The sequence below is a fragment of the Ovis aries genome, chromosome 14, assembly GCF_016772045.2.
Source record: "Ovis aries strain OAR_USU_Benz2616 breed Rambouillet chromosome 14, ARS-UI_Ramb_v3.0, whole genome shotgun sequence".
Taxonomy (NCBI): domain Eukaryota; kingdom Metazoa; phylum Chordata; class Mammalia; order Artiodactyla; family Bovidae; genus Ovis; species Ovis aries.
Window position 1 is genome coordinate 55,845,660 of NC_056067.1, and position 20,711 is coordinate 55,866,370.

A 20,711-nucleotide genomic window follows, 5' to 3' on the forward strand; every position below is an offset into this window, starting at 1 on the left:
TAATTCCCAGTTACAGTCACCATGTCAGCTATAACCCTGGCACCTGCCTAATTTACTGCCTTTCAGCTCTAGTCACACCAAACCCAACCATGCAAGACCCATCCCAATCAACCCCACAAGCTTTCATGAGCTCAATTCCTGCTGCCCCAACACCTAATGCCCACTCTGCATTTTAAATATATATATACTTATTTATTTGGCTGTCCTGGATCTTGACTAGGGATTGGACCTGGGGGCCTTTGCCTTGGGAGCACAGAGTCTTAGCCACTGGGCCACCAGGGGAGTCCCTGCCCACCCTAAACTTAAAGGTTGAGAACTCCCAAATGAATCCCCCAATATTCTTATTGCTTTTAGAGACTGCCCGCATTCATCGGTTTTGATTCCATCTTCTATCTTCATAGCTGTCATCGTTGCATCCCTCTGTGCCTTGCTCCACTCTGGTGGCTCAGATGGTAAAGCGTCTGTCTACAGTGGAGGAGATCCGGGTTCGATCCCTGGGTCAGGAAGATCCCCTAGAGAAGGAAATGGCAATCCACTCCAGTACTATTGCCTGGAAAATCCCAGGGACAGAGGAGCCTTGTAGGCTACAGTCCGTGGGGTCGCAAAGAGTCGACACAACTGAGTGACTTCACTTTACACCTCCTGTGACTGATTCCTGCCATCTAAGGACCCTTGTTGGACTGAGTCCATCCAGATGATCCAGGATTAGCTCCTAATCTCAACTCCAACTGATTAGCAACCTTAATTCCCTCTGCAAACTAACTCCCCTTTGCCATGTAGAATACCATATGCGCAGGGTCCAGGGCATCTTTGGGGGAACCATTGTTCTGCCTACCACAGGTGCATAGATGAAACCAGTTTGGCCATGAGTTGGTAAGTGGTGAAACTAGGGGAAAGGTCATTGGGGTGGGGCTGGTTCACCAGAGCGGTTCACAAGCTGCCTAGTGGTTGCAGAGAGCGGCTTCGGGCAGAAGGCCCGACATCAGGCGGGCTCCTCAAGGGCTGTAGGGCTCTGGGGTGGGGGGAGGGCTCCTAGTTGTGCTTAAGGCTGAGCATTTCAAAAAGATACTCGCCCAGCCAAGCCTAGGGACCAGCCAGCCTGCGGAGGTCAGTCAGGTGATCACCCATCTTGCAGATAAATGTCACCTGCTCACCTAGGCTGAGGCTCCAGGAAGTCACAGAGGTGGGAGTCTGCACAGGGAGAACCCAGGGCATGCGGATCCATATGGGCCTGGTTCGTGGAGGTTCTTCTCCATGAACACGGAGGCTTCCGTAGCATCTTGATACAGCTTCTGCCCGTCTAGGAAGAGGGCACGGTAGCCATGCTGGTTTTGCAGTTTCAAGAAGTGGTGGGTGCCCTGGCACTTCTCCTAGAGCAGTTCAGGGGAAAAGGGGCTCATGCCCTCGAGTCACATCGCGGCAGTGGAAAAAGAAGCCCAGAGGCAGGTCGGTGTAGGAAGCCTGCAGATACTTGTTGACCAGGTGGTGGACGGCGGCCTCTACCTCGGTGAAATGATTTTGACGAATCTGGGAGCTCATGGCTGATCGGTAATAAGGAGTTAAGCTCAAAAAATGGTGTCAGCTGGTCTTGGTGACTGAGGATAGCTGAGTAGCTGATTCCAAAGATTGCAACTGGAAAAAAAATGTTGGAGGGTGGTGGGAAGCTGGAGGACGGGGCATCCCTGGGTCTGTTGCACCCATACACTGTGGAAGAAAGAGGGTCTGTGAGACCACTACGTGCACTCTGTAACAGCGGTCCCCAGCAGCGGTTTTTGGCAGCTTTCATAGGAGACAGTTTTTCCATGGACCAGTGCGGGGGTGGGGGGATGGTTTCGGGATGATTCAAGGGCACTACATTTATTGTGCACTTTATTTCCACTAGTATTGCGACAGCTCCACTTCAGATCATCATGCATTAGATCCCAGAGGTTGCGGACCCCAGTCTATAAAACCCTTCCAAAGGAAACATAGGCTCAAGGCTTCATGACATTGGATTTGGCAAATGACTTCTCAGCTTGGATGTGATAGCCAAAGCACAGACAGCAAAAGGGAAAAAAAAAAAAAAAAGGCATTACAACCAGATTAAAAAATTCTGTGCATCCAAGGACACGATCAATAGAGTGAAAAGAGCTAGCATGATGGGAGACTATAATTTGCATGTTGTGTATCTGATAAGGAGTTAATATCAGATATACGACATGACAGTCCAACAACAAAAGCCAAGCAACCCCATTCAAAAAATAGGCCAAGGACTTGAATAGACATTTCTGCACTGAAGATTCACAAATAAGCCCATGAAAAGATGTTCCTGGCAGTTGCCAGGAACTGGGAGGAGGGAGGCATGGGGAATGAGGAGGTTTTGTTTAATGGCTACAGTGTTTCTGTTTGGGAGGATGAAAAGCTCGGGACATAGACAGTGGTGATGGTTACACAACCTTGTGAGTGTAATTCATGCCACTGAATTAGACACTTAAATATGATTAAAATGGTAAACTGTATATGATGCATATTTTGCCAAAATTTTGAAAGCCAGTCATTCAATGTGCTCACAGTCTTACAATCTGGGTTGAGGTGGACTCACTGGCCTTGTTGTGGTCACTAGTCATTGGTCATCGCATCAAGCTGAAGGGTCACCTGGGAAATGGGATGGCCAGGGCTCTCTGTCTCTGTGGAGTATCTTCAGTAAGTGTTCCCAAAAGAGCAGCCTGATTTGTTCTTTTTTTAACTTTTTATTTATTTATTTTGTTCTTTTTTAATATGATTTTTAAAAGATACTTAGCTGTGCTGGGTCTTTGCAGCATGCAAATTCTTAGTTGTGGCACGTGGCATCTAGTTCCCTGACCAGGACCCCCTGCATTGAGAGCTCAAAACAGTGTCTTAGGCACTGGACCACCAGGGAATTCCCAGTGTAACTGTATATTTTAACATACTGGCTGTAGACCCATCTTATTACTTTTCTGTAGAAACAAAATATCTTTGCTTCTCTCATCTATTTGTTTCTTCAGGAGATGTTTAGAATAATTGGGTCAATTCCTTTAAAAAATCATCTCACTGGGATTTTGATTGAATTTGCATTAAAAAAAAGAATTTGCATTAAAACCACAATAGAATTTGGATAGAATTAACATCAGCACAACATTCAGACTAGTTATCCAGGAAAATAATTAGTCTCTCAAGTATTCAAGGACTCCTTAAAAGATGCATTTGGGCCTTAGGGGCATGGAATTGGATTACTCACAATTGCTGATCATTGGTACACACTACTGTTACCTGTGCCAACTATTATGCTATTATCTCTTGGATTCAAATTCCCTCCCTAGTGTATCTGGGACTCCGGGACACCGGAGGTGAAAGTGAAGTCGCTCAGTCGTGTCCGACTCTTTGCGACCCCATGGACTGTGACCTACTAGACTTCTTTGTCCATGGGATTCTCCAGGCAAGAATAGTTGAGTAGATTGCCATTTCCTTCTCCAGGGGATCTTCCCAATCCAGGGATGGAACCCGGGTCTCCCGCACCGAAGGCAGACCCTTTAACCTCTGAGCCACCAGGGAAAGTCCCTTAAGCCACACTTTTTCTTGGTCAACAGGCTGTGTTCTACTCTGCCAGTAGGGGGCACCAAAGGGACTGAAGGAAGCCAAGAGATTGGGCTCTTCCGGTTTGCTCTCTGCTTATTTCCTGTCAGTTTTTCCTACTCATCCGTTATCACCCAGCATAGCTTCTTTATCCCAGCTGAGGCATTTCCTTCCTGCAGCAGCTGCTAAGTCTAGTTTGCAGTTTTTCCAAATCTTGCGCACCCTGAGAAATGCCAGTACCATTTTAGCATGCTTTCAGAGAAGGCCCCAGTCCCTGGTGGTCCTCTAAGCTCGGATAACATCTGCACCAGTTGAGCACTCTTCCCTCCTCATTGTCCTCCTCGGGTTTCATCTTCGGTGAGCCTCTCACCCAAGTGTTTACTTTTCATAATTCTAACCCATATTCTTTGTTTTTCCTTCACCAGTGTTATTAGCTGCTTCCACTGTCACGAGTTATTACCACTATGATACCACAGGGCTCTCTTCTTGCCTTTTCAGTTTCCTAGTTACCAACTCTTTATACCTAAGTAATATTTCCTTATATGAAATCATCTCTGTGAAAATAACCAGTGTGATTTCTGTCTCCTGAATATACCTTGGCTGACATCAATATTTGCAATAGGAAGTGAATTCTCAAATTTGGTTTGGGAAATGGTTTAGTTGGTTCTTAGGATTTGAACATAGCTCCTGAGCTCCTTGTCAAGAAATGGAATGCTAATATTCCACAATCTGCAGTGGCATCATGGTAAATCATATATTAGCATCCATCTGGACTGTTACGAGGTTCCAATTGAAGTCTGTGACTTGAGGGATGAGTGGCTGCTGCAATGAACCCTCAGGGCACTAACAGTGGCCACAAGGAGAGTGGCATTCAGTGGCTTCTTCTCAGTGCCCTGACAGGTTTAATGAAATAACATTATGAGCTCACATCTTTGAAATATTGCTTCTGTGTTTTGTTTTTTGGCTGCAACGCATGTGGATCTTAGTTCCCCAAACAGGGATGGAACCTGTACCCCCTGAGCTGAGATCTTTAAATTCTCAGCTCCAATCACATTCAGAGAACTAATGAGCTTCCATGGAAACCCTAAAAGAATTTCACATTTCTGATAAACACAGGGTCAACATGGCTGAAAATCCAACACAAGCTGTAGCTGTATGGGTTCCAGAATTACATACCAAGTTGAATTAAAAACCTTGCTAAGTCTCCGATAGGAAGGTTGGGGCATTGATTGGGAAGGAGTGGAAGCCTGAGACTTACAATGGGAACATCTGATTGAACACAGACAAATTTGAGACTTTTGAACTTTCTTTGTTCCCACTTCTCCACATTGGCTATCAGTTCATTCTTGACTCCCCTTTCAAGCAGAACTCATCAGAAGAGTGTACCATCATTGACATCCCATCGGCTGAGGATCAAGTCAGAGTGAGCACAGATGCTGGTGGGTGGCGTGTGCAATTTTACTAACTCTCTTTTGGTGCCAAACAGGAGACTGAATTCATGCCAGCATGAGGGGCCATTTATTGCTCAGGGGTTGAGCCCCCACGTTTTGGGGGAGTTCCCCCACCACTTCCTCCCCCCATTGTCCCTGTGGACCCCTCAAGTGGCAGGTTGCTGAGCTGATCGTGAAGGGAGCACATTTTCAAGTGTAGATAGTCCAGAGCGGCCACCTTCTCCCTGTAATGAGACAGTGGGCAGTTAGTGCTGGTGAGGCCAGAGGCCTTGGGGCTGAAGTGGAAGGTGGGGGTGACTCAGGCCCTCTCCCCAAGACCTCACCCTCCTCCCATGCCCTCAGCCTCCTTCCTCACTCCGGCTTCATCTTGTCCGTCAGCAGCAGGTTCTTGGCCCGTGAGGCTTCGTCTTGGGCCAGCCGAAGGGTGGAGCTCAGGGCCTCTGCCCTGACGTGTTTGGCCAAGGCCTGGCGCTCCAGCTCCTGGGGAGAGGAGCGTAGGCGCCGCTGGGCTTGCTGGACTGGGCTGGGGGTGGAGGGGGGATCTGGATCGCGAAGCGCAAGGGGTAGGGTCCCCTGGGGCCCACATCCCCCCTGGGAGTATCCCATCATACCTTGAGCCTGAGGCTAACCCCAGCATCCCACAATGCACTGGGCCTTCCTGATTCCCTTGTGCACTAGACTTATATCTGTCCCACCATCTGTCCTTTACTGACTGCACTGGCCTTCTTTGTCCCTGTAAGCACTAAATCAGCATCTGTCACTTTGTTCCTTACTGCCCATGAGCCACCATGTGCTTGACGTCTGGGCCCCCATCTCTCATCACGTGGTGACCATCTACATCCCATAATTCACAAGACCCCACATCTCCTGTCTATCAGGACTCTCTGTCCCAATAATAGGCCTCAGTGCTCTGGTGCCCTGTGTGCCACAATGCACCAGGCCCCAGGTCCTTTACTGCCTCATTTGTCCGTCTCACCCACTACAACTCTTATCCCACCACACATTAGGCCAATATCCCATAATATACTAGATCACTATGTTTCAGAATGTACACCAGCCTCAGATTCCACCTGCTATTGTGCCTGTGTCTGTGTGCAGTGCCTCAGGAAGGGCTGTGGTTCCATTTCCCATAATGCGTTAGCTTACTGTGAGCTGTAGTCACTGGTTCCCCATCTGACCGCAATGATCCCATATAATGCACTGCCTCTCAAGGTTCATAGAAAATCAGGCTTATATTCCACGAAGCTATAGACTGGTGTCTGTCTTCTCTGTCCCACAAAGCACCAGATCCAGGTTCCATGATGCTTTGGGCCCAAGTCCATCACCCAAGCTTCCATAATGACTGACCTATGACTCACTAAGAACCAAACTGCTCTCCCCGCGCCCCCCGCCCCGCCGCATTCTGACATATCAGAGCCAAGCGTTCCCCCAACACCTGCTGCCCCCAGCTCACCCTTCCCATCCTGCCACACACCAGCAGTATCCTTGTGCCTGGGGCTCCCCTCCCCCTGCCCTGATCACAAACTGGACCATGGTGGCCCATGGTCCTTGGTACCAGAATCTTCTTGTGTAGCCTCTGGCAGCTGGGGCAGGCAGGAGCCAGGCCTCTCTGCTTCACCTCGTCCACTAGCGGGGTCAGCGCTCGTTCCAGCAGCTGCTGCAAGGACTCCGTGGACAACTGCTGCCCCTGGCTGGGGGAGGGGTAGTCACCAGATGAAAGAGGCCTCAGACCAGGATGGCCCAGGCCTACCTGCTTTCACCCAGGCCACCTTCCCACCATGCATGGGGGCCAGACTACAGTGCATCAGGTGTACTTTGGATTCCACAGCATGGGGAACTCCCACAGTGCCTGGGGGTTTCCACTCCCGACAGCAGATGGCCCTCAGCACATCAAAAACTCACATTTCTCACAATGCACTAGTTAAAATTGATCCCACATTGTATTGGAAGTGCCCCCCCCCCATTCCTAATACAGGTTAAACATGGTATCCGGTGCCTCTCCAGTACCCCAAGGTCTCACACTTCCCTACAGTGCACTGGACAACTCTGCCTCCCACCAGTACCACTGCCCAACCTTCCCATGATGCACTTGGGAATCTAGGCTGCTCGAAACAAAGCAAGACTTTCTCGTGTTCCACAAAACACTGACTTCACCGTGTGGGGAAGGGAAGAAATATGACTCCCCAAATGCAGCAAGACTGGCCCATCCTATAATACATGGGGCTGCCCTGTCTTCCACAGTGCATCTTCCGCTCCATTCATGCTAAAGTCTCATCTCCTTGGATGCTGTGTCCTCAATATGACACAGAATGCACCTGGAGCCAGGCGCTGCCCCCTTACCTGGCACAGCGGGTACAGGAGCCTTGGGCTCCCCGATCCAGGTTCATAGAGAGGTCAGACACTCTCCGAGAGCTCTGAAATTGCCGTCCAAGCTCCTCCAGAATTGGTTTCACTGGGCCCAGCCCCTCCAGTTCGCTCCTCAGGGAAGCCACAGACACTGCGGACCGCTCCACCCTGAGATGTGAGATTAAGCAGTGCAGTGAGGTTGCCTCTCAAAGAGAATACAGGCGTCCTCTGATTTCTGAAAGGTCGCTTTATCCCAGTCCATTTTTAGGAAATACCTACATTAGTACCTGTTTTCACTAACCAAAAGAAATCAGAAAAGGATTTTTGCTTTTATGAAAAAAGCACAAAGCATTTGTTTTGTAGCAAGCTCTTGTTGTTGTTCATTTGCTATGTCATGTCCAACTCTTTGCAACCCATTGATTGCAGCAGGCCAGGTTTCCCTGTCTTTCACTATCTTCTGGAGTTTGCTCAAACTCATGTCCATTGATTCGGTGATGCCATCCAACCAACCATCTCATCCTCTGTCGCTCCCTTCTCCTCCTGCCCTCAGTCCTTCCCAGCATCAGGGTCATTTCCAGTGTGTCGGCTCTTTGCACCAGGTAGCCAAAGTACTGGAGCTTCAGCTTCAGCATCAGTTTCCTTCCAATGAATATTCCGGGTTGATTTCCTTTAAGATTGATTGGTTTGATCTCCTTGCTGTCCAAGGGACTCTGAAGAGTCTTGTCTAGCACCACAGCTGGAAAGTATCAATTCTTCCCAGCTCAGCCTGCTTTTACAGAAGCAGGACACACAACAAGCAGTGAGTGGAGCCACCAAGCTCCTCCTCTGAGAACTACACTCAGTATCTAGGCATCAAGCACCATATCTTTGAACTGCGTTCTGTGGGCATCTGTGCTTTACCTCAATTTATTTTGTGCATCTGTTGGCAAGATGTATTCTAAGGTAGTTGATTCTTTGCTTTATGCTATTTTGGCTTACCAAAGGTTTCACAGGAACCACTCTACTTTTGTATAGCAGGGTGAAGGCCCAGCAAGGCTCCACCCAAGATTAGCCCAGTACCTCTGCCTCCGTACAGTATGCAATACCTCGCCACACGCGCAGCCTCTGCTCTGACTGGTCCATCTTTTTTTTTTCTTTTATTTCGGGAATGCCTCTTCTTGTTCTCTAACTGGTTTATCCTGTTCCCATTTGCCTCCCCTTGCCCTTTTAAGATGCAGTGAAAGTGAAAGTTGCTCAGTCGTGTCTGACTTTTTGCGACCCCAGGGGCTATACAGTCCATGGACTTCTCCAGGCCAGAATACTGGAGGGGGTTGCCATTTCCTTCTCCAGGGGCTCTTCCCAACCCAGGGATCGAACTCGGGTCTCCCACATTGCAGGCGGATTCTGTCCCAGCTGAGCGACCAGGGAAGCCGGTCTTTTGTAGGGCTCCGCCCCTCAGTCCTTAGGTAGAAAGCACCTCTCCCTCCTCTCTAATTGGGGCCCCCACCTGTCAGTACTACAGTCTCCGTCCGATTGACTCCAGCTGATTGGCCCACCCCTTCACTGAAGGCTCCGCCCTCCCAGGGTCCCACAGTGCCCTCGGGTGGGCCCTTACATGGTGCACAGCTCGTCCGCCCGGCCCCGAAGCTCCTGCAGGCCCCGCGCGGTCTGCGCCTGCTCGCGCTGCGCCCGCTCCCACTGGCCCAGAAAGCCGTCGAGCCTGCCACCCAGACCCCCGAGCAGCCGTAGGGCCTCCTGCACGGCTCCCTCCTCCTGATGCCACCGGGCGGTCAGCGAAGACACCTCCCTCCTGTAGGGGCAGAGGTAAGGTACCCGGCAACGCTAAGTTTGGACACGCCCTGTCCGCCTGGCCAGGGGCTCCGGACCCACCCAGTCCCCGAATTCTCCCGTCCTGTCCATGTGTTGGTATCCTCTCACGTTCCCCAGAACCCGGCCCGAAAAGAATCCCCTTGTCAGATATCCTGGCCTTCTCTCAGCCTTCCTCCCAGCCCTGCATCAACTGCTCCAGACACTGCCTCCTCAAGATACCACTCGCCCCAACCCTGTCCCCCTGAGTCTGGAGCCACCCGCCACCTTCCCAAACTTCGCCCACCTCATTTTCACAGGCCTCCCCGCCACCAGTCCTATACTCTACTCACTTCTTCGAAGTCCTGCCCTTTCGGGTCATGGCCCCAGAATACTCCTTCCTAGGCTCTTCGAGGCTCCACCCCCCGGGCCCATCTCGAGATCCCACTCACCTCAGCTCCTCCAGGCCGGCAGAGACCTTTTGCAACTCCTGCTCGCTCACGACCGGGCCCTCCCCTGCCCGGGGCCCCATTCCCCAGCCGCCTGAGGCCAGGCCTCGCGGTCGCGGGGGTTCATCGGGGCTCCCGGGCGGACCGGAGCAGCCTAGGGGCTGGGTGGCGGGGCCCAGGCCATGCCTGGAGAGGCCAGCCTCCAACTTCTGCTCCAGCTCCTGCAGCTCGGCCTCCTGCCTCCTTGGAGTCTCATCCTGCAGTTGCTGCTGGAGGTAGCGCAGCTTCTCCTGGGCAGGGAAGGCAGGCAGGGTTAGCTTGAGCATCCCGCCCCTTGCCTCCCACCACCGCTACCTCCACCTCCACCCCCAGATCCGCCCAATGAATTCCTGACGCTAGAAGGTAAATGGATGTGGGGACGCGATTAGGGAGGGAGGTTCCATTTGACGCCCAGCTGGAGTCCCAACTCACCTTAACCTCTAAATGCCTGCCTCTCTGTCTCCATCTAGCCCTCCACCCCAACTCTAATCCTCGATAGGCCTCAAACTCCAGTCCCTCCTGTTTAGAAAGAACAACTGAAGCTTTCCCAACATTCTGTTGGGAAATCAGTGGGCGTGTGGGCAGGACAGGCATTCCCACCCACTCCAAGTCTGACATGAATTCCTCTCCCTGGGACCTGAATATGACTGTGCGTGGAGAAGTATGACCATGAACACAAAGGAGCAGGGGGGTGGCGGTGGTGGTGGTGGTGGTGGTGGTGGTGGTGGCGGCGGTGGTGGTGGTGGTGGTTGGTAGGGCGGGAAGTCCTACCCGAAGTCCACCTCGAGTACCTCACATACTTGAGTAACTTCCTCAAACCTTTAGACCCCCTCCGCCTTACCTCCAGCAGAGCAGAATTCTGCTTCAGGACGTTGGTTTTTATTTCAGCGTCTTCCACCGACCGGGTCACCTTCCGGCAGTTCTCCTGGGTCAGGACACCAGGGCAGGGGCCCTGCCTTCCCATTCCGGTTCCGTCTCCCAACCCTTATCCTTGTTATTTTCCATGCAGGTTCCACCCCCCTCAGCCGAGACGTGCCCACTTCTTGTGCAAGGACTGTCTCCACCCTTGGTTCACTTGGCTAAAGGGCGGGTTTGTCCTCGGACCTCTCCCACGCTCCCTGTCCGCTTGCCCCCATCTCTCTCCTGTCGACCACTCCACTCCTCCCCATTTCCTCTCACCCTCTTCCTACTCCTGCTCCCTTCTTTCCGCCCCGCTCCTGCCCCTCAGCAGCTCACCTTGAGTTGACTGCAGTACCCTTCTAGTTCTTCCGCCTCTTGCCGCCTTCTCTCTAAATTCTCACTCAGCACAGAGCACTCACTCTGGAGCATGGAAGGGAGGAGGGGTTAGCCAGCGCCTCCAGGGGACACACCATGGGGAGGAGAGGTGGGAACATCCCTTTCCCTTCTGAGCCTCAGTCTCCCCCAGCTGGGCTATGGGTGCATTGAGCTGGAGGATAGCTCAAAGAAGGGGAACGTGGCCCCGGAAGAAGAGGAGGTGTTGGCGGGGAGCGGGGTGGCCCTCACACCTGCAGCGTCTGCACGTGCTGGTTAACCCGGGTGGTCTTCTCCTTCAAACTGGTGATGGAATCCTTGGCGCGCACCAATCCACTGTTGACCCCACTCTGGGGAAGAACCAGAGACAGCCAGAGGTCAGAGGGTGTAGGGGAGCAAACCCCAACCCCAAGAGAAAGTCTTAAAACTGGCTTTACACCTGGCTTCTGCCCTGGAATAGCTGGTGGAATTGGGGGCCAGGGCTGCGCCTCTTTGATTCTCGGTGTTCTTGCTCCATTAAGCCAGGGGGCAGACTCTTTTTCTGCTTAGTGGATGGGAAGAAAAATAAGTAGGATCCAGGAGGGAGTGGGGGGTTGGGGGTTGCTCAGACATGTGGGAGAAGGGGGATGTTCTTAACCTGAGATAAATGCCTTTGGGTCCCGAGACATAAATAAGATAAACTGTTAAAACACATGCCCTGTCTTTCTCTCCAGGCAGTGGAGAATTCTAAAGATAACCCACTTTCCAAATATAAGCACTCACTATGCACCAAGTCACGCACTTACCCACGTTTTCCCATTTATTCCCCACAACCGCACCTCTTGAGGTTATTTTGGCGCATTTTGCAAGGGAGGCAAATGAGGCCCAGAGAGGAGATGTCCTTTGTATTCCCAGGTACATGGTATGTGAGGTGCCCTTGTCAGAATTTATACTCCGAACCATTGTTTTAAACCATGATGCCGTGCAGCTGCTGATCATAGCTACCTTATATCATCATAAAATGCTTTGTGACCCCTGTCAAAAAAACTGGCTCAGGAAGGCTGCATGTGACAGGATCTCCACTCTCCTGTCTTCCACATTTATAGAAGAGTTAGCCTGGCACATGACTGCCCAGCCAAAGACTACATTTCCCAGGTGCCCTTGCAGCTGGGCAAGCTCATGTGACTAAGTTCTGGCCAATGGAATATGAGTGGGAATAATGTAGGCCATTTCCAATTCATGCCTTTAATAAAAGAAAGTAGGGAGCATACTTCCCTTTCTCCCCATGATGTTGATGGCCAAAGCCAGGGCAGCCATCTTGAACTATGAGATGAAGGACACAAGATAAAAGAATATTGAATTCTCAACCCTGTGAAGCTGCCATACTCAATTCCAACCACTTTCAGGTACTTTACATGTGAGAAGGAGAACGTTTTCCACCTTGTTTATGCTACTTTGGGGACTTCCCTGGTGCTCCAGTGGCTAAGATTCTGGGCTTGAGTTCGATCCCTGGTCAGGGAAGTAAGATCCTCCATGCTGCAACTAAGAGTTTGCCTAAACACATGCCACAGCTAAAAATATCCTGAGTACAGTAACTAAAGACCCTACATGTCACAAGGAAGACCCAGTGCAGCCAAATAAATATTTAAAAAGCCCAACACTGCTACTTTGTGTCTTTTTTGTTACAGCAGCCAAACTTGTGACTTAATAACTGAGCCTCCAGAACCCTGGGGCCTCTGACCTGCTATACTTGAGATGTTTATGTCAGCAATAAACTATCCTGCTTCAACCAGATATTTTGGTTTTCTTTCACAGCTGCTAAAGTAATACACAAAGAAAAGAGAACAAGCTTCCTCCATTGTAAAATGGGAACAACCTCACATTTCTTGCACAACTGCTCTGGATAAATACCATGATAAATACTGTATTAAGGTGATATCAGCAAAATGGAGGAGTTGGAAACCCCCAAATTCCACCCCTCAATGAGAACAATGAAAAAAAGTGACCAAAACCGACTCAAGTCATTGGGAAGATTACAACAATCATAAATATATATGCACCTAATAGAGCTTCAAAACATATGTATCAAAAACTAACAGAATTGGGAATTCCCTGGCAGTCCAGGGGCTAGGACTCTGTGCTTTTACTGCCGAGGGCCCAGATTCAGTCCCTGGGTCAGGGAACTAAGATCCCACATGCCGCGTGGCACAGCACCCTTCCTCTCCCCTCAAAAAGAAAGAATGAATTGAAAACTAGAAAGTAGATCGGCAAAGAGACAGAAGACTTGAACAACACCATAAACCAACCAAACCTAACAGACATCTATAGGGCATAACACGCAACAGCAGAACACACATTCTTCTCAAGTGGAATGAAACATTCTTCATATGGTCAAGGACAGACCCTAAAGGATATGAAAACAAAGTGTGCTTTCTGACCTCAAAGACCTCAGTAGAATGAAATTAGGAATCAAACGCAGAAAGAAATTATGAGGAACTCACAAGTATTGATAAATGGAAATTAAACAACACACACTCATAAATAATGGGTGGAAGAAGAATCACAAGAGAAATTATACTTTGGAATGAGAGGAAAATGAAAAAAGATTACAGTGGAGAAAATAAAATAGAACAGTAGAGAAAAATCAGCATGCCGGAAGTTGTTTTTTTTTTTTTTTTAAAGATCGACAAAATTGCCAAATTCTTGGCTAGATTGACTATGAAAAAGAGGAAGAATACTCAAATCACTAAAATCAGGAAAGAAAAAGGGGACATTACTACCGGTCTTAGGGAAAGAGAAAGGATTACAAGGGAACTCTATGAACAATTGGATGCCATTAAATTTGATAACCTAGATGAAATGGAAAAATTCCTTGCAAAACACTAACTGCAGAAGAGATAGGACATCTGAATAGCCCTATAACAAGTAAAGGGTTTGAGTTAGTGATTTTAAAACTTCCAACAAAGAAAGCCCAGATGTCTTTACTGGTGAATTCTACCAATCTTTTTTTTTTTTCAAAAGAGTTGCTGCCAAATCATCTCAAACTCTTCACCAAAAAACAGAAGAGGAGGAAACTGTGAAGCCAGTGTTACCCTGATGCCAAAACCAAAGACACCACCAGATAGTAAAACTACAGACCAGCATCCTTTCTGGAAATAGCCACAAACATTTCAACAAAACACTAGCAAACCAAGTCCAGCAGCGTATAAAAAGGATCGTGTGCGCGTGTGCTCAGTCGAGTCTGACTCTCTGTGACCCCACGGGCTGTAGCCCACACCAGGCTCCTCTGTCCATTAGATTCTTCAGGTAGGAATACTGGAGTGGGTGGCCATGCCCTCCTCCAGGGGATCTTCCCAACCCAGGGATTGAATCCGAGTTTCCTGCATTTCAGGCAGATTTTTTACCTACTGAATCACCTAGGAAGCCCTTAAAAAAAGAAAAAAAGATAAAGATTATACACCATATATGATTTACCCCAGGAATGCAAAATTGCTTCAACATGAAGATTAACCCATGTGACATACCATATTAGTAAAATACAAGGGGAGTGTGGAATTCAGTCATGTCAGTGAATACAGAAATAGCTTTGGACAAAATCCAATACCCTTTCATGATAAAAACACTCAACAGACTAAAAGTACAAGGGAACTTCCTCATCCTGGAAAAAAGCACCTACAAAAAATATAATTAAAAACAATAAAACCCACAACAAAGCCATGGTGGTTTTAAATACACCCATAAATTTTTTGAGGCTGTTTCCAAATGTAGTGTTTTATTCCCTCACTTGAGTGTTGGCTGGACCTAGTGACTCATACCCAGTAAACAGCATAAGTCAGAGTGATGGTATGTGACTTAAAAAACTAGTTCAGGAAAGGAACTGTGGCTTCCTTCTTACTCTTGTCTGGCTCTGGAGGATGATAACTGCCAGGCCATAAGCAGCTCCTTCTGGAGAGGCCCATGTGGCAAGAAACTGAGGCCACCAACCAAGAGCTATATGAGTGCGCCGTCTTGAAAGCACCCCCTCCATCCCCAGTCAAACCTTCAGATGACTGTGTGCCTAGTTGCTCAGATGGGTCCAACGCTTTGTGGCCCCATGGAATGTAGCCCTCCAGGCTCCTCTGTCCATGGGATTTTCTCCAGGCAAGAACACTGGAGTGGGGTGCCATTTCCTCCTCCAGGGGATCTTCCCAACCCAGGGATCAACCCAAGGATCATGTCTCTTGTATCCCCTGTGTTGGCAAGTGGATTCTTTACCACTAGTGCCACCTGGGGAGTCATCAGATGACTACGTGTTAGTCACCCAGTCGCATCCGACTCTGTGACCCCATGGACTGTAGCCCACCAGGCTCCTCTGTCCATGGGATCCTTCAGGCAAGAATACTGGAGTGGGCTGTCATTTCCTTCTTATCAGATGACTATGGCCCCTGCCAAAATCTTTTTTTCTTTTTTTAATATTTTTTGGCCAAGCAGCATGTAGGATCTTAGTTCCCTGACTAGGGATGAAATCGCGCCCTCTGCAGTAAAAGCATGAGGTCTTAAACGCTGACACGCCAAGGAAGTCCCACCAGCCCAAAATCTTGACAGCAACCCTAAGCCAGGAGCACCCAACTAAACCACTCCAGATTTGTTGTTTTAAGGTCATGAATCATTTGTTTCACTGCAATCGCTAACAGATACACAGAATGATATTTTAAAACTGAAGACCCCCAAAGTCTTGGACTTCTTGTAGGTAGAGGTTCTGGAAAACTAGGGGAGCAGGTCCTGGGGTCAACTCCGTTCTCCACTTATTACTTGTAAGGCCTCAGAGATGGGACTTCACCTCTCTAAGCCTCTGTTTCTCTTCTTGTAAAACAGGGAAGGACTAATTGCTACCTTCACGGGGCTGCTGTTGGGAAGAGCACAGGCTGACCCAGAAAGGCGGCTGGTCAACACTTGGGGAAAGAGAAAGGGCACTGGAGAAAAGCTGGGGTCACTGGAGGTGAGTTTTAGCTTCTCTGAGAGCAGATTTGGGAAATAGTGAAGGCTGAGCCTGTTAGCCTTGGCTGAAAAGTGAATGGCATGGAGGAGGTGCATCTGTGCTACCTGTTCAGTCCCTGCCGTGGCGTCTGACTCTTGGCCACCCCATGGACTGTAGCCCACCAGGCTCCTCTGTCCATGGGATTCTCCAGGCAAGAATACTGGAGTGGGCTGCCGTGCCCTCCTCCAGGGGATCTTCCCAACCCAGGGATTGAACCCACGGCTCCCGCATTGTAGGCAGCTTCTTTACCACTGGGCCACTGGGGAAGCCTCATGGTGGAGGTGGGCGGCAGCCAGATCAGGAGATAAACCTCTCCTCCTTGGCCACCCACACGCCATGCAGCTGGGCAGTCCAATTCCCCATTCCAAGCCTGCCTCAGTTTCCTTTCCTGTCCAATGGGAATGATAATACCTTGGCAGATGGTGGTGAGGAGGGGTCAACAAGATGTTAGGATCCATAAGGCAAGTGCCGTGATTAGTGTCAGCGTCATTAAAAGTAACGAGAATACGACAGGACATACCAGCAAGGGTGGTTAGCACAGCCACCTCAGGGAAGGCTGCAGGCAGCAGGACAAGTGGGAAGCAAGGCTGCAAAGATCTAATCTGGCCATTTCTGCATGTAGGCACTGACATTTCCTAAAAGCAATACCACCTCCTCAATTGCATCCTCTGGCCTCCTAACGATCTCAGCGCTTCAGCCATGAACCAGGAACTTCCCTGGCAGTCCAGCGGTGAGGACTCTGTCTCTCACTGCTGTTGGCTCAAGTTCGATCCCTGGCTAGGGAACCAAAAACCCACAAGCTGCACTGGCATGGCCGGAAAAAAAAAAAAGGAAAACACGAACCAAAGCGTCTGCTTCACCATCTTCTTCCGACCCTCCATCCAGTCTGGGGATCGTTGTTCTCTCTCCGGGGCCTCCATCACTCAGGGGTGTCTTCCTCTTCTGTCCAGTTCTCTGTCCCACTTGTCTCAATGGTGTCCGTTCCTTCCTTCTCCAGGTCTCTGGCCCCCTCCTCTGTCTCTGGTTTTCTGTGTCCCCCTCAGCTGGTCTCTGTCCCCCTCCCTAGGTCCAAGTCCTCCTCTGTCTGGGGTCCTTGTCCCCCTGCCCTGGATCTTGGTCCTGCTTGATCTCTGGGTTTCTGCCCCTCCTCTCGGTCCATCTCCAGCTTTGTCTCCTGATGTAGCTCTGACGTTGTGTTCCAGTCCCTGTTACTGCCCGCCTCTTCGCTGTTCTTGCCCCTGGCCCAGGGTGCTGCCTGTCAGTAGATTTTTCCATTTTACAGAGAAGCCTCATAGAGGCCAGGGCTCCCCCGCAGCCCCACAGTGAGCTCGCAGCTGCAGCAGACCTTGATCTTGGCCGCCCAGGGCTCTTTCTCAGGCATCACAGTCCTCTGGGGGATGTGACTCAGAAATAGCTCCAGTGGGAGGTGGACCTCTGCAAGAGCTGCCTGAGCGATGCTGGCAGCGAGGGGGAGGAGATGCCTCCCGGGCCATCCATCCCAGCTGGACTCTCTCCGCCCGCTCCCTTCTCTCCACCTGGTCCTCTTACCCGGGACCTTCGCCTGGCCTCCTCTCTGGCCCACCTGCCTCCAGTCTCTCCCCTCCAAACATCTCCCACCAGGGCCCAGAGGCATCTCCTAAGGAAAGAAAGCATCACACCCACTAAACCTCTGGTCCTGGCCCTGCTTCTTACAAGCTCTCCAACCATGCAGAGGGTCACACCACTTCTCTCTGCCTCAGTTATTTTTTTTTCTTCTTCAAACGGGTCATTATTCCATTTCCTTTGTAGAACTCAGAGAGGCAAATGAAACCCCCTCCCCACCGCAGGGATGTGGCACAGTGCCTGGCACATAGTAGGTGCTCAGTAAATGGGTACAGAGCCCAAACTCCAGCGTGGCTCCTCTCCCCCTGCCCAGGAACACTCAATGGCTCCCTGTTGCTCTCAGGAGAGTATCCACACTTCTCAGCCTCTGTGTCCTGTGCTCCATCCCTTGCCAGCCTCACCTCTCCCACACACCACAATTGAGCCACAAGGACCTGTTCCCCCCCGGGGCTCTTTTCAACCCCTGTCCTTTTGTTTATGCTGTTCCAGCTAGGTGGAACACCCTTCCCTGTATTCCACCTTCCTTATCTTCAAGATCCAACCTGGGAGTTGCCTCTTTCAGAGAGAAAGCTTTTATTGACCATGTCCAGTTGGGCCAAGGCCTTGCTCTTCAGGGGTCCCACGGTAACCTCTACTGCCCCCATCAATGCACGGTGCCTCCTCCAACCCCTGACTCCTAAACCTGGCCCCACTACTTAGAAGCTGTGTGAATTTGAGGGTGCTGTTTAACCTTCTAGAGCCTCAGTATCTTTGCCTGTAAAATGGGGATAACAACACCTAACCCGTATGCTGAGCATGCGGCTGACTCTTGAGCTAAATATTTTGCATGAGTGAATTGCATTTCATTATCATGACAATCTCATGAGGAGGGTGAAGTTCTCTATGGAACTCTTATCTTAGGTGCTACTGTATTTCCCGCTCCTAGACCAGTGTCTGACACGTTTGTAGGTGTTTAAGAAATACTTCTTGCAAGAACATACACATGCATCTCCATTTTACAGATGAAGAAACTGAGGCTCCGGAACATAGAAAGTGTTCAGTATCTGCTAATGAATCTTACTATCATTATAACCAGGGTTATTGTTAGTGTGATTCTCAGTGTCTGTGTCAAGCCTAGTTCAGAGCCTGGCCCAGGAGAAACCTGGCAAGGGGTGGAAGGTGATAGGGGAGTTAAAGGACCAAGGTATAGCATTGGTTAAAGAATCTGCCTGCAATGCAGGAGACACAGGAGACTTTGGTTCGATTCCTGGATCAGGAAGATCCCCTGGAGTTGGGCAGGCAACCCACTGCAGTATTCTCGCTTGGAGAATCCCGTTGACTGAGGAGCCTGGCGGGCTGTCGTCCATAGGGTTGCAAAGAGCTGGACACAACTAAGCATGCACACGTAGCATTCTCTGCTCTAGTCAGAATTCTCTAAATTTTCCTAGATTTTGCTCACCTTGCAGTTTTGTCACACCTTCTGAAGTGGTCCCCTCTGAGATCTCATACTCATCCTTCAAAGCCTAGTGCCAACGCCACCTTCTCCAGGAAGCTTCCCCTGATATACTCAGTCTGGTTTGAGGGGCCCTTTTCTGGGATCTCTGGTGTTACCGCCATCATGGAATTTATCATCCCATCTGTATCTGTCACTCCCACCAGACTGGGAGCTTCCCTGGAGCAGGGACCTGGCCTGATTCCCAGCTGTGAACCCAGTCTCAGGGCATTTGGAAGTGCCTGAATGAATGGAAGACCAACCCCAGGCAACAGGCATCATTTACCCCCAATGGAGCAGATTCGTGGCTGCCTGTCAGGCCCCTGTAGGGTGACCAGAACCTTCTCATTTCCAATCATGAAGACCACCCCTCCATCCTCAGTTGTCTCCCACCAGAGTGAGGACCCTGGTCTTCCTCAGCCCAGCCAGGGGTCCCTCACCAGTATTTCCGTGATGTCTGGGTCATCTGGTGCCCAGGGTTGGGTAGGGGAGGCAGGGGGCACGGGCAGCGCCAGTGAGCTGCTGTCTTCCGTGGTTGAGTCTGTGCCCGAGGAGTCGGTGGGCTCCATGGCTGCCAGGTTGAGCAGGGACACATTGGTGCAGGCCGAGGACCGTTTGAGGTTCAGGCACCAGTGCATCGGCTCATGGGACATCCGAGGCTCAACCCTGGGGCGGAGAAATGGGCAGGAGGGTCAGGGTGCGGCCCCAGCAGGGCACGGCCCCTCCCTCCTCCTTGTCTGCACATCCCCTAGTCCCTCTGACTCCATCCCCACTACCTTCTTCCTCCTAAACTCTTGAGTCCCCCTTGGCCACTGGCCCCCTGCCTGCCTCTCCTCTGCCCCGTCCTCTCCTTCCCCACCCCTTCCTCCAGCACCCACGGTGGGACTCGTGCTCTGTCAGAGGCAGCGCTGGGCGCTAGGACCCCGACTGCTGCTTCTGCCGCTGCTAAGTCACTTCAGTCGTGTCCGACTCTGTGCAACCCCATAGACGGCAGCCCACTAGGCTCCTCTGTCCCTGGATTCTCCAGGCAAGAACACTGGAGTGGGTTGCCATTTCCTTCTCCAATGCATGAAAGTGAAAAGTGAAAGTGGAGTCGCTCAGTCGTGTCCGACTCTTCGCGACTCCATGGACTGCAGCCCACCAGGCTCCTCCATCCGTGGGATTTTCCAGGCAAGAACACTGGAGTGGGGTGCCATTGCTTTCTCCCAGGACCCCGACAGGGTGCTACAAACCCACCCGTGGAACGACACAGCCTTCTTTTTCTTCGCGATCCCCTTGACTGGGCTGGTCACCCCCCCAGGAGTCTCGGGGACCAGCTGGGAGCGGCTCTCGACCCCCGCAGGGGGGTCCCCGGCCTCATGGATCTCTTTGGACTGCCAGATTGTCTTCACCACCACGCTCGCCATGGCGTGTGGGGGGCCCGGCTCCCAGGGGCTCCTTCCTCCGAGACTGTCCACCTATTCTGACCACTGCCCCTCAAGGTCCCCCGTCCCCACAAGCCTGCCTCATAAAGGACCCAACCACTGGGCTCCAGTAAGGCGGGGGTGGGAGGGCGGGGCACAGGGGTGGGAAACGTGACTTATCACCTTCCCCCAGAGGGGCTCAGTGAACTCTTCCTTGTCCAGGTCTCTAGTTCTGCCCTGATCTTCCCCCCACTTCAGAACCATAGTGAAATTGATTCATTCTGAGCAGTGGACTGGCTCACTGTTTCTTGGGAGGGGTCCAAA

At 50.8% G+C, this 20,711-nt stretch overlaps 1 protein-coding gene and 1 pseudogene across 7 annotated transcripts; both read right to left on the reverse strand.

The window, feature by feature from the left end:
• Positions 1–1,032: 1,032 nt before the first annotated feature.
• LOC114117830 (ferritin light chain-like) lies at positions 1,033–1,539 on the reverse strand (annotated as a pseudogene).
• Positions 1,540–5,068: 3,529 nt separating this feature from the next.
• TSKS (testis specific serine kinase substrate) lies at positions 5,069–20,398 on the reverse strand. 7 transcript variants are annotated; one of them, XM_060398164.1, is made up of 11 exons: positions 20,221–20,398; positions 19,425–19,650; positions 11,170–11,265; positions 10,880–10,963; positions 10,485–10,568; positions 9,608–9,894; positions 8,965–9,159; positions 7,365–7,538; positions 6,580–6,715; positions 5,380–5,504; positions 5,069–5,248 (listed from the first exon to the last, which is right to left on the reverse strand). In XM_060398164.1, the coding sequence occupies exons 1-11, from the start codon at positions 20,388–20,390 to the stop codon at positions 5,092–5,094; spliced, it is 1,734 nt and encodes a 577-aa protein (XP_060254147.1). In that variant the 5' UTR covers positions 20,391–20,398; the 3' UTR covers positions 5,069–5,091. The 7 variants fall into 7 exon arrangements, with proteins under 7 accessions (XP_060254147.1, XP_027834441.1, XP_027834439.1 ...); XM_027978640.3 differs by lacking the exons at positions 19,425–19,650; positions 20,221–20,398 and adding exons at positions 11,355–11,456; positions 16,755–17,043; XM_027978638.3 differs by lacking the exons at positions 19,425–19,650; positions 20,221–20,398 and adding exons at positions 11,355–11,456; positions 16,755–17,043 and having other exon boundaries at positions 5,348–5,547.
• Between the last annotated feature and the right edge of the window lie 313 nt (positions 20,399–20,711).